This window comes from Syngnathus scovelli, chromosome 1 (assembly GCF_024217435.2).
Source record: "Syngnathus scovelli strain Florida chromosome 1, RoL_Ssco_1.2, whole genome shotgun sequence".
NCBI classification, from domain to species: Eukaryota; Metazoa; Chordata; class Actinopteri; order Syngnathiformes; family Syngnathidae; genus Syngnathus; species Syngnathus scovelli.
The window spans coordinates 21,465,833-21,477,543 of NC_090847.1; the positions used below are offsets into that span (position 1 = coordinate 21,465,833).

Here is an 11,711-nt window from a genome sequence, read left to right on the forward strand (position 1 = left end):
AGAGGACGTACAAAGAAGGCCCCATGTCCGAAACTGAAAAGGGAGTTGGCCATTTTGGTATGAAAAAGCCTCTCTGAACAAATCCCAACCTCAGAATGCTACTAGGAGATTCACCCAGTTGATCCCAAGGACCCGTCTTCCAATAAAAACATTGACGTCACTGATTTAAAATATAGTCCTCATTTTATTAACAGAGGCCAAATAAAACTTAGCACATTTTATTTACAAAGGGGAGGCAATAAATATCTTAATAATAGTCATAAAATTATTTTTTGCTTACATTTAAAAAAAAAAAGATCATAAATGTGTGTCATGTTGTTAGTAAAGTTGCCAATAGACAGGTGAGTACACATTATTGGACAGAGAAGGTGGCAAAGTCACTAAAGGAGCGCCCCAATAGAAAAAACAAAAAGAACAGAAACCAGGAGGTAGGGCTTCATCACCAAAAAGAACAACAACAAAAAACCTCTGGAGTTATTTATGGCAAGTCCAGTAGTGCGTCTGTGATGAAGGTGGAAGATGTAAAATGGGGTAAAAAAAAAAAAAAAAAGAAGAAAAAAGAATGCTGTGTGAAATATTGCACTCAAAGCAACACAGTCATTCTGGTGGCACCGTTCCGCCTTCTTCCTCCCGTCTCCATGGCGTCCTCTTTTAGTGGAAAGTATGGCATCCTTGTCAGGGCGGGGTAACACAAACAAGATTCCAATAAATCCCACTTGGCTGATTTTTATGGCGTTGCGTCACCTCCTGGCTTGACGGTCAACAAAGACGCTGTCCTCAAAAGTTTCCTCCGTACATATAAATAAGACGGCAAGACGCATCAAGTAGAAAAATAAAAATTTGTTCTTTCAATACCAGACTGTCCATGGAGTGTCCGCCCTCCTGAGTGCTGTCAATCAATCCATCAAATAACCCATCAATCAATCAGTTCCTCCTGGCTTTTAGCCGGCGGGCTCGCCGCGTGCGTGTGGTGACGGGGGTGAAGCGAAACTCCTCCAACGGGTCCTCACGGCCCTTGGGGTCCCGCTTCATGAAGTGGACCTCCTGCTGCCGCTGGGTGGTGCGCGAGCCCTTCTTGGGCCGGCCCTTGCGGTTGAAGCCCAGGTACCAGCCTTTGTACTTGGCCGAGACCAGCGCTGTGTAGTTGTTCTCCAGGAACTCCTCCACAAACACGCAGTCCTGCTTCCCGCCATCGGGCTGCGAAAAAAACAAAAACAAAAAACAATGAAAAGATATTAAGCACAAATTAAAAAAAAAAAAAAAAATCTTTCCAGCTGTTACTCTCTATGCTAAAGGGCTGAGAAAAAAAACTGAGTGCTACTGCCAATTGTCGAAGACACACGAACTAACGACTACAAATAAGTAGAACGTTGGTTCTAAGGAAAGCAAATATATTTGGAGGAGACTAAGGGCAGCGAGAAACAAAACACAGAACAAGTTGATGCTAACAAATAACAACGTAGAAGAACCACTGCGTTTGCTTTGTATTTGCTTCTCAGGAATGACACTAAGGGCAGCAATAACCGAAGAGTGCTACGGCTAAGTGGAGAATGAGACGCGCTAATTCAAGAAAAGGACAGCGAGGTTCTCCACCATTTACTTTTCTAGACGGAGAAAACACACTCCGTAATCATGTTAACAGAATGTGTGCTGCAATTGACTTTTGATTTGCATTGTAATTGAAACCAAGCAAAAACTCAATGCCCGCCCTTCAATTGCAGGAATGAAACAGCTTTTGATGGATGATTTGCATGAAAAATAAATAATGGTAGGCCGCGACTGTCTTACCCGGCACGCAAAACCAGAGACCACCTGTCTTGAGCAGGTGACATAATTGCATTCCTCCTAAGTGATCATTAGCTGTGCGGGTGCATTGTGGCCATTGCAGCGGCTAATTGAGTGATCCAGTTACGTAATGGAGCAACGGGCCCAGAGTAATCAAAGGGGTTTTGTTTTGAGTAGGGGGACCAGCCGGATTACGAGCTCCCTCTCGGAAATATCCGTTTTGGTTTGACACAATTCACACTCACCCTTCCGACAATTTTGCCCTTTTCGTTCATGCAGATGTAGTGTTGGCTTTCGTTTCCTTTGATTCGGATGTGGCTGCCGAAGGTTTCTGTCTCCACCACCAGAAGAGCTGAAAAAACACAAGAGAAGAAACAAAACACATTAGGGCTGTCAAATGAAAGCAAATTGATCCTTTTACATAAATACTAGCACTTGGAGGTTTGTTGGAAATGTAAAGTGCATTATAAAGAACATTTATTATTATTATTTGTATTATTGAATATGACGCTGGTATGCAAATTTTGCCTTTACAATGATATTATCGCACAATTTTATTATATTTTTTCCAAAGAGGGATTAAAGGCAGAAAGAAACTGGAGCGCTTCAGCCAAGTGGCAAATGAAACACTCAAGGATCTGCCGTATTCGCTGAAGGGAAACAATCGTGATCAGAAATGAAACTACGGACAGCAAGAAGATGAAGCCAAGTGGAGAACAAGTTATGCTAACCAAACATGGACGCAATTAACACTGTGATTGAAAGTGTTTTGTTGTCTAGCAAATCATCATTTCAGGTTAAGACGCATGCTAAAAACCAATAGCGGCTCTGAGATGACACAGCAGTAGTCCACTCCCAGGACGCATCCCAGTCGGTGGCTCTTTCATTTTGTGCGCCCCCCACCTCCCTCCCCCCCAACACACACACTCTCTCTCTTTCCCTGTTCCCCCTCTCTGACGTTAACCCCCGCGAGGTGGCCCTTTGTCTGTGGCGGGGGCCCTTCAAGCAGGGCTGCCAAACATTTGTGCAGTGGTTATGTGCCCCCCCACCTCCGCCGGATTAGGTTTCAAGTCTGCCTTTAGTCTGTGCTCACTCAATCAAAAAGTTAAGATGATCCATTTGTTTAACACACAGGGCAGCCATTCAGGACCGAATAGGCCCCAGGGACGGGGATGGGCTCCCCTTGCCTTCAACCTCCTGCTAGCCTTAAACTACACGGGGACAAATAGGAAGATGAAATGAGCCTTAAGCCACTGGAAGTTTAGATTGCTGGGTTTGGGACGGCATGTCTGGATTCTTTAGTGCTTCTCCAAATGGGGTACGCAAGACCAAACTTCAGGGTCCGCAAATATTCTTGCATCATAACAAATACAAATGATTGATGAATGAACAACTTACAGCCCTTTAAAGAACAGGACATATAGAATTGACGAGAAAAAGCAAAGACATTTATGAAATGATGATTCAGTGACTGTTTTGGTTTGTAACATGTCCCGAAATCGGAAAAAAAATAATGATTGCATTTTAATTGGTATGTGGGGTCTCGTTGGAAAAATTATAACCTGGAACCAAAAATACTAACACCCAAAATACCCAAAGGCCTCAATTTTTTTATCTTTTATTCCAAATGTCCCCTGTTCTCTGCCTGTGTGTGTTCAGAAACAAAGGAGACATTAAGTGAAGCTTTGGCCAAACTTAACGGGATCCTCTTGAGTCGCTGTCCGCTGAGCCGCGCTAATTAAGCGTAAACTAGCAGCAAATCAATGTTGTCATAGCAAGTGGTATTAGGTTGACAAAAGGAGGGCATGCGGTGCCTTTATTGACGTCATGTAACAAAAAAGGAAAAATGCAATTCTGAGATGCTGTCTGTCTCCTCTAGTTGCTTCTTAGTAAAGGCAAAATTAGTTCAGACAGGAGACTAAGGGCCGCAAGAAAAGAGAGCACCTCAACCAAGTTGAAAATGAGCCAGCGGCAACGGAGGAGGTCAGGGGTCTCCCGTATTTACATCTTAGTAAGAGATCAAGTCAATCTGAAGGGAGACTAAGGTGAGAAGAAAAGGGAGGCAAGGGGAGAATGAGACAAGCTAGCAACGACGGAGAATGGATTTACACATGGATTTACTTCTAGGTAAAGATCAGACACATTTTATCTGATAGGACACTAAGGGCAGCAAGAAAATGAAAAACTGCAGCAGAGAACACATGCTCAACACATAGCAATAATGGAGGACAAGGCTGTGACATATTTAAATCACACCATAGCGATAACCGTTATCCAGAATGAGACTAAGGGCAACAACAAAACATCTTTCCAGATAAGGGCACGATCGGGACCTGCTATCATTTTGAGGAAAATCACCAAGTGGATATAATAAACCCACAGTTGGTATAATTACATAAGAAGACAATTTTGATCCTAAAGAGAACTCAGGGTTGTAAAAAAACAAAACAATGGAGCACTTCAACCAAACTGATAATGAGACAATAGAAAAGAAAGTCTGCCGTATTATCAGTCAGTCAGGACATATTTTATTCAATGGAGACTGAGGGCGGCAAAAAATGGCACTCCCACCAAATAGACTAAGACGTGCTAACAAACAGCAACAACAAAAGAAGAAGAGAACGAGAGTCTCCTATATCTACTTCTTGGCAAGGAGCAAAATAATTATCCAGGCGACTTTGGTCAGCAAGAAAATTGGCTGCTGCAGCAACGTGGAGACTGCGGTGTCAATATAACGTAGGCATTTGTGTGTCATGATCAGTTTTTATCAACCATATTTGTAAAGCGACTACTTTACCGTTTATGGCAATGCAAACACCCAAAACAAGAGGAACAAATAGAGAAAACAAATACGACGTTCAACATTGAAGATAATACCTAATGACCTTTTCCTCAAATATGATTCCAATGAGACGCCCATCTTACAAGTAAATCATTGAAAAATGTGAATGTAGCATAACAGTACGAGCAATATGACATCAGGCCACGGACATCTTTTGACCCCAACTGTCAAAAATGGAGGATAATGTTCCAGATTGTCGATATTATCTGTTTAAAAGCCTCGCACTGCCACCCGGGTGACAGAGTAGCGTGGAGGAGCATGGCTTCCTAAAAATAACAAATATAGTAATTTGTGATAAGAACATGTCTTCTTGGCGACTGAAGGGCGGCGTAAGTGCTGGGAGTTGGCAGGTGCCAGGTACCGCAGCTGAACGGGCAGACGGGAGAGGAAGAGGGGGCGACGCACAACTGGCAAGGCTTCCTCGCAAGGAGAAAAAAAAAAAAAAACAGGATCTGCTTCCACTCAAGCTCCAACAAGCAGCGAGGAAACATTTTTTTCAATGCTGCTGTTTCCCAGAGTCAGCTGTTGTGAGCTGCTAACCATTTTAGCATGCGTGGTAGCATATTTGCTAGCTGACGTTCCACCTCATTCCGACCTGGCTAAGTCATACCATTCCATTCCTGTGCCGTGGGTGGTGATAATCTATTTTAGAAGATTAGTTTACTCCGTTCTTGGCTAGCTATTAAGATTCTCACGCAAGTTTCTGAAATATATCAACTTATAATAGCTAGCTGCAATATACAAATATACTGTCCTCTACAGTTTGACGTGTGGGTGAAATGCACAGGAATTCTCCCATACCATACTTGCCCCCATCATCTCCGTTGGCGTTGACCTTCTTCCCGAGGATCTGCACGTGCTTTCCCGTGGTCCTGCTGTACAGCTGGTAGATGCGGACCTGCTTGCGGCTTAGGTCGTCCGGGTTCCTCGTGTGGTTCTCAATGTAGATACGGAAGTCAGGAGAGCTCTGCTGTGACTCCTGGAGCAAGGACAAGGAAGGATGTTTTTATTCTTAACATTAACTTGCATCCAAAATGCCTTACTGGCGGGTCTTGTTTTTTAAACAGCATCACAATGAATATAATATTTTATGTTTGTTAGTGGTGATTTATGTTTTTTGCTGCTTAATTACCTAGATGGATCTCAAGTCTGATTCCAGCCACGTTATTATGCAAGTAGTGCACCTCAGCCAAAACAATAATCATCGTTAAAAAAAAAAAACACACAAATCTCAAAATAATCTTTTTTTTTCCCAAAGCAATATGTAAAAAATACCCTCAGCAATTAACTCAAAATAATCATGAAACTTGATTAATGGCCAAGACCTAGAGCGAATGTTTTTTTAAACAAGCCAGGAAAAACGAGCCACGTGTGGGACTTTAGTACTTTCGGCTTTTACAAGCTGCTGGACGTGTTGATGAAGTTTGAAAGAAAAAAAACGACCCGAAGCAACAAGTGCTGCGCCTGAGGGCCATGTTGATTTACCTGCATTTCCACCACTAGCAATTATACACCTGAAGTCGCACTATCATCCAAAAAAGATCCGCCCGTAGGGTCGTGTATGCTCCATAAATTAGCAACGGTGGCAAAAGCACTCAAACTATTACTTACTGTCTTTGCCGACAGTTATATACAATAGCTGTCAACAGTGCGAAAAGTAAGGAACTCAAGATACCTGAAATATAGACATACGAAGTACAGTAACTAAAGTATTTGAGGCATCCCGCACGGAAAACGCAGTACGGAAGAAATCCACAAGGCCACCACTGAAGGCGTCACCTGTCTGATGTTTACGAGTCACCTTAGACCTGGTGTAAAAAATGGGAAATTGCCGACTTATTTCGCAGGGGCGGCTCCGTCACAAGCGCGAGCGAGTGGGCAAACGTATACTTTCGGAAGCCCTGGAATCTGCAGCGGGACCTTGTTTCCACAGCTGTACGCTGGCGGTAATTGCACGGTAATGGCTCCTTACGTGGCGGTTCTCAGGTGGCTAATTACATACGCATTACATACCCCGAGCTCTCTTGTTGTTCTAACCCGGGACGATTAATGACATCCAGCGCAAGCCATGGGAAAGATGGCAGCTGTGCTACGACGACTCCTTGAAAGTCAGAAAATTTGATGTAAGACTCACAAGGTGCTAAATAAGTTTAGATTGACTAAAAGACTAATACAGTTAGTTTTTATCCGTACAAATGAATCAACAACATGGAGTGAAATATGTATTTTTTTTTCAATTGGTAATGTGTTCCCGATACATTTTCTGAGTTTGACACCCAGTTGTGTCAAAAGGTCACCGTCCGGAAATTATTTTTTGCATTGTGCCAAAATCTGGCATCACCTATTTATCTGATTGCACTTTCAATTTTGGGGGAGTCTGTGTGTGAAAGAGGCTAAAGCTAAACCAGCAGCTTTTTTTACACTTTGTGTTGAAAGCAGTTGTCACTGATGGACTATTCTGTACAACGAAACAGACGGTGGTACGTATGATGTGATTGCAGGATGCCATGTCTCTGCGTCAAAGCACACACTGTCATGGCATAATCTCATTTTTCTGGCTTGTGTGTCAGTGGCGATAGACGCCGTCATATTCTCAAAGGTGAAAGGTTGCATTAGGGATTGGTGCGGTTTCCAAATGTCAAGATTCAGAGCCTGTCCCCATTTTTTAGGGTGGGGGCACTCGATATCTCAAAAGCAAACATGTCATGATGAGTCAACAGGTTTAACAAAACGATGCCATGACACATTTTTTCCCCCGCTTTCACGTCAAAAGTTGACAAGTTGATCCCTGAAACGTGGATCAAGGACATAAAAAGCGGAAGTTCGACATGATCCGCCGCAGATTAGCAGCTCACCAGGTGCGGGGGAAACTTGGTGCAGTTTATACAGAACAGTGGAATGGTGGAACATTTCCAAATGACGGGGCGAAAGGGGCTACTGGTTTGCGTTGGTACTAAAAGCTTAGCCTCATACGAGCCTATTTCACACTGAGCTCACGCATAATCACTACATTTTTTACATTTTGGATTTTCCACACCAATCACACATCACTACTATGCATACCCCAAATGATTCAAGAATTAAAAGCTCGCCTATTGAAACAAAAGTTCCAATTCATAATAAATCATTTAAAGCATCATTTATTTTGTGGAGCCCCATGCCACAGCTCTCGGCCCCCATTTTGCACATTAAACATATCCAAGAGTCTCCTCAGCAAAGACAAAGATCAGTATCGTCTCTCATCAACCCTCTTAAAGTGAAGCTTAAAAGTTGGAGGGAAAAAAAAGAAGCCCGCTGAGGGACTTATCTCCCATCTGGCCATCTCCAAACAAACACAAAGGTGTGTTTTGGTGCAAAGTTGCACTTCTTGTCACGGGAAAGGCAAAAGCGGCCAACGCGGCTGAGCGGCGGCGCTTTTTATCAGGCCGCCGTCTCCGCGACTGCCCCCCCCCCCTTCTCGGTCTTCAAAGACCACTTGAAAGACGATACTCTGCCGACTTCAAAAGCTGGAGGTGATTGGTCGCATCCATCTCCACGTTAACGCTTTGACAGCGGCGGGGTCACGAGCACGACGATGGGCAAAGACGGGCGCATCAAGCCTTACTCATCACCAATGTTGAATGGCAAAATTAGAACCTGTGGAGAAGTCATGTTTAGGTCTTTCTGTGACTCATCCAGTCCCTCTATTGTGACCTGCTGCTGATGACGCTGTATCGGTTCAGTGGCCGCTGAGGGTAACGTTACTCAACATGGCCGCCTTCGGATTGATAATCACAGGATGTATGTTTTGAACAGCGCTGGAACATACAACACACGTTTTCCCAAATTTTGAAAAATGTCCTCGGCTTTTTTTTAAATGGAAAAATAATAAAACGTAAAAACCCAAAACTGATATTTGGGGGGGATGATATTTGTAATAAGTTTGACCTCAACTGATTTTGTGTTGTCTGGCCTTTTCTCTGAAAATACGTTTGTGAGCGGAACGTTCGGGTTGTTGCCGCATTGTGACGTCACAATTGAGCTCATCCACACTGTACCGCCTTCACATTTGAGTTTCTTTGATTCGGAAACTAGGCTGGGAGAACATCCGCCATTTTCAAGTGACAGCAAAATGATCCGTCCAGAATGACACTCAAACCCAGAACCTATGCGAGGTACAAACCTATATTGCACCATGCTGCCCCGCATGATGATGCACGTTACAGTAAATGCAGGTTTATATTAAAACATAACACGTTCTGGCTTGTTTGTTTCAACGTCACAGGTCATAACTCGGTGCGGGAGAAGCCCACCAGGGTGCGGGCTGTGTGTGTGTGTGTGTGGGGGGGGGGGGGTCAAATAAAAGCGTTGTAGTACACCGGCATTCTCCCGACGCTGACCGAGCGAGTCATTAGGTGCGCAGACGCCTGCTTGTGCTTACGGTTCAAAGTGAGACGCCGCTCGTAAAACAGGGTAAAAAAGAGAAAAAAAACAAGCAACCTCCCTTGAAAAAATAGCAAAGCATCTGTTCAAAGAGGAGCTGTTAACCCCCCCCACTCCCAGTTTGGAGTATCTGTAAAAACACAAGGCACGCTGCTAATTGAGGTGCACATACAAGCTATGACACACTTGTGCTTAATTGCCACACACTTTAAATGAGATTTGCAAGCGTGTTCAACATCCACTAGTGCTCATTTTATGCCCGCTCATAATTGACGCTGTGATCATCCTAGTGGGTGCCATGCTTGCCCAAATGTACTCGACATCAATATTATTGTCATCATGCAGAGGTATGTAAAACAGAGGGGTCAAAGGTGAAGCTGCATTTTTTTTTTTTTTTTTTTTTTGCTTTAAAATGGTTCTGCTATGGGGTTCTTGCCAAAAATGCTCATGGGTCAGCGTGGCCTGCTGCATGTTTGGTCATAAATTCAATATTCATTTTGAAATAAAAATGTTTCAAAGAAGAAATGCAAAAAAATCGTTTTTTTGTTTTTGTTTTAGATCAAATTGGAACACTTTAAAAAAAACAACATGACTTTTTACATTTTTAAAATATTTTTCATTTTCAGTATTTAAATTTTCCCAAAGGACAAAAATGACCCGCTGCATGTTCTGCCATAAAATCCAAATATTTTTTCAATAATTTTATACACACACCTGCATTTATAAGATGAAATTAAAACAGTAGGGTCTTTTCTTTTTATAATTCAAAAATATGTTTGTGCACATATAAAGAACAGAATACAACAAAATATTACAATTAAAAAATATATTTTTCACTTTAAATATTTGAACTTTGAAATAGACCAATGTGATCCGCTGCTTTTGTCATACAATCAAAATACATTTTTAAAAAGAACTAAATATCAAATTAATCAAAAGAAAACAGTTGCTGTTTTTTATCTTTAAAATTTTTCAAATATTTTATATGCATTGTACATATTATGAAAAATCTTTTCCAAATGGATCTTTTTTCTTTTTCTTTTAAATTCTTTTAAATCTTTTAGTTTGCTTTGGTCACTATTAATCTAAAAACAATCATTTTGAAATTCATATCAACTATATTCCAATTGACACTGAATTTGTTTAAGAAAGAAAAACTAAAGAAATATTGTGAATTTCTTGAGATACATTATTGACACTGGATCATGTGGATATTTTCTCTTTCGTAACTGGGCATACTGATTATTTTCCCATAGAAATCATGACAGATAGTTGATGCTTTTCTTCCATTCATATTGATTATCATGCAGTTCATGTATCATGATACTGTTGGTATCTTACGTAAAATATTGCTCGATATTGGGATGTATCATATGCTGACTTTGTTTTGGGTGCGTTTCCTGTAATGTGATACTATTATGGCCATGCATGATAAGGATATTGGTAAGTTTGGACTCAATTTGGCACCTTCAGTTAGGGAGACCCTGCTTTATTGAAAGCACACACATACAGTGCTTCTCAAAGTGGGGTCAGCAAAAAAAATATTTTGCAATAAACGATGACAGCTTTTTTTTTTTGCCAGTGTTATTGTTCGAAGTGGAGGAAACAGGCTTTTTTTTTAATTCCAATTTGTTAAGTGTAGTGTGGTAATAATAAACTTTCAGAACTGTTAAATATGTCAAACTTTCATTTGCAAAATATTAAACGAATTCATTTAACATGTTCCTTGTCTACTGCCCCTCCCCCTTTTTAATACTATATTTTAGTGTTGGTTCTGATGGCGGTGCTTGTAAAGCGAAGTATTTTTTTGGAGGGGTGTGATTGGTGCATCACTACAAAAGCAAAAGAAAGGTGCACGTACCTTTATCTGAAAGTAGAGGACCAGGAAATGTAAACACCTGAGAGGAAACACACACATAGACAAGTGAGTTCAATTCCGCGAGATAAAAGAGCGTTTTCAGCGACTTCTATTGGAAAGAATGCGGATCGTATTTGAGGTGGAGGTGTGGTGCTGGTGGGGGCACTTACAGGTAAAAGAACCTGGAAGGCAGCGGCGACATCTTGACACCTGCTTCCGCTCGACAGACAGAGGAAAGAAGGCGGGGGTGGGTGGAGGGGCGAACCGCCACCACCGCCGCCGCCTTCCTGGAACTCCGATGCGGCTGTCCGTGCGCCTTTTACGCACAAGGCTCCAGCGAGGAGACGCTTCTTGCGGCGGTGGAGTCCGGCGGTGAAACGCTCACCCGAGGCAACATGAGGCGCTTCCTTGTCGACGATTTATCCAGATTATTTACCAAAAGAAACAAAATCCCACTCTCCGATTGTTATCCTCTCCAAGATGATGGAAAAAAATAGATCACAAATTCCCAAAGTGTACCTGACGAGGGGAAGTTCTACACCTTGCACGGGCCATCGTCTTTCTTTCTTTTTTTTTATTGTTGTGCAAGTGTCGTCTATTGAAAAAGCGTCCCTTCCACCTGTCCGTGAATTCTAAATATTGTAATAATGAAGAGGAAATCCAAAGGCGTCTGTCAGAGGGCTGAGCTGCGCGTCTGCGGCTGCCCGTTGGGCCACTGTGAGGCTTTTTGCTCGCTGGTGGGTGGAAACATGTCAGCGGTTTGCACCTGATAGGGTAATCCCACGGACCATCAGCACGCACGGG

At 42.4% G+C, this 11,711-nt stretch overlaps 1 protein-coding gene across 2 annotated transcripts; it reads right to left on the bottom strand.

Moving 5' to 3' along the window:
* Positions 1-164: 164 nt before the first annotated feature.
* On the bottom strand, positions 165-11,711 carry fgf24 (fibroblast growth factor 24). 2 transcript variants are annotated; one of them, XM_049747876.2, is made up of 5 exons: positions 11,078-11,711; positions 10,911-10,947; positions 5,438-5,606; positions 2,031-2,137; positions 165-1,197 (listed from the first exon to the last, which is right to left on the bottom strand). In XM_049747876.2, exons 1-5 carry the CDS (start codon positions 11,107-11,109, stop codon positions 925-927), a joined length of 618 nt encoding a protein of 205 aa, XP_049603833.1. In that variant the 5' UTR covers positions 11,110-11,711; the 3' UTR covers positions 165-924. The 2 variants fall into 2 exon arrangements, with proteins under 2 accessions (XP_049603833.1, XP_049603823.1); XM_049747866.2 differs by having other exon boundaries at positions 5,429-5,606; positions 11,078-11,705.

Excerpts from the sequence above, each read along its gene's own strand:
- fgf24 (XM_049747866.2), bottom strand. The coding sequence starts at position 11,109 with ATGTCGCCGCTGCCTTCCAGGTTCTTTTACCT. Across the intron at positions 10,948-11,077 it reads CCTTCCAGGTTCTTTTACCT|GTGTTTACATTTCCTGGTCC; the intron begins GTAAGTGCCCCC and ends GTTTCCTCTCAG. Across the intron at positions 5,607-10,910 it reads TCCTCTACTTTCAGATAAAG|GAGTCACAGCAGAGCTCTCC; the intron begins GTACGTGCACCT and ends TCCTTGCTCCAG.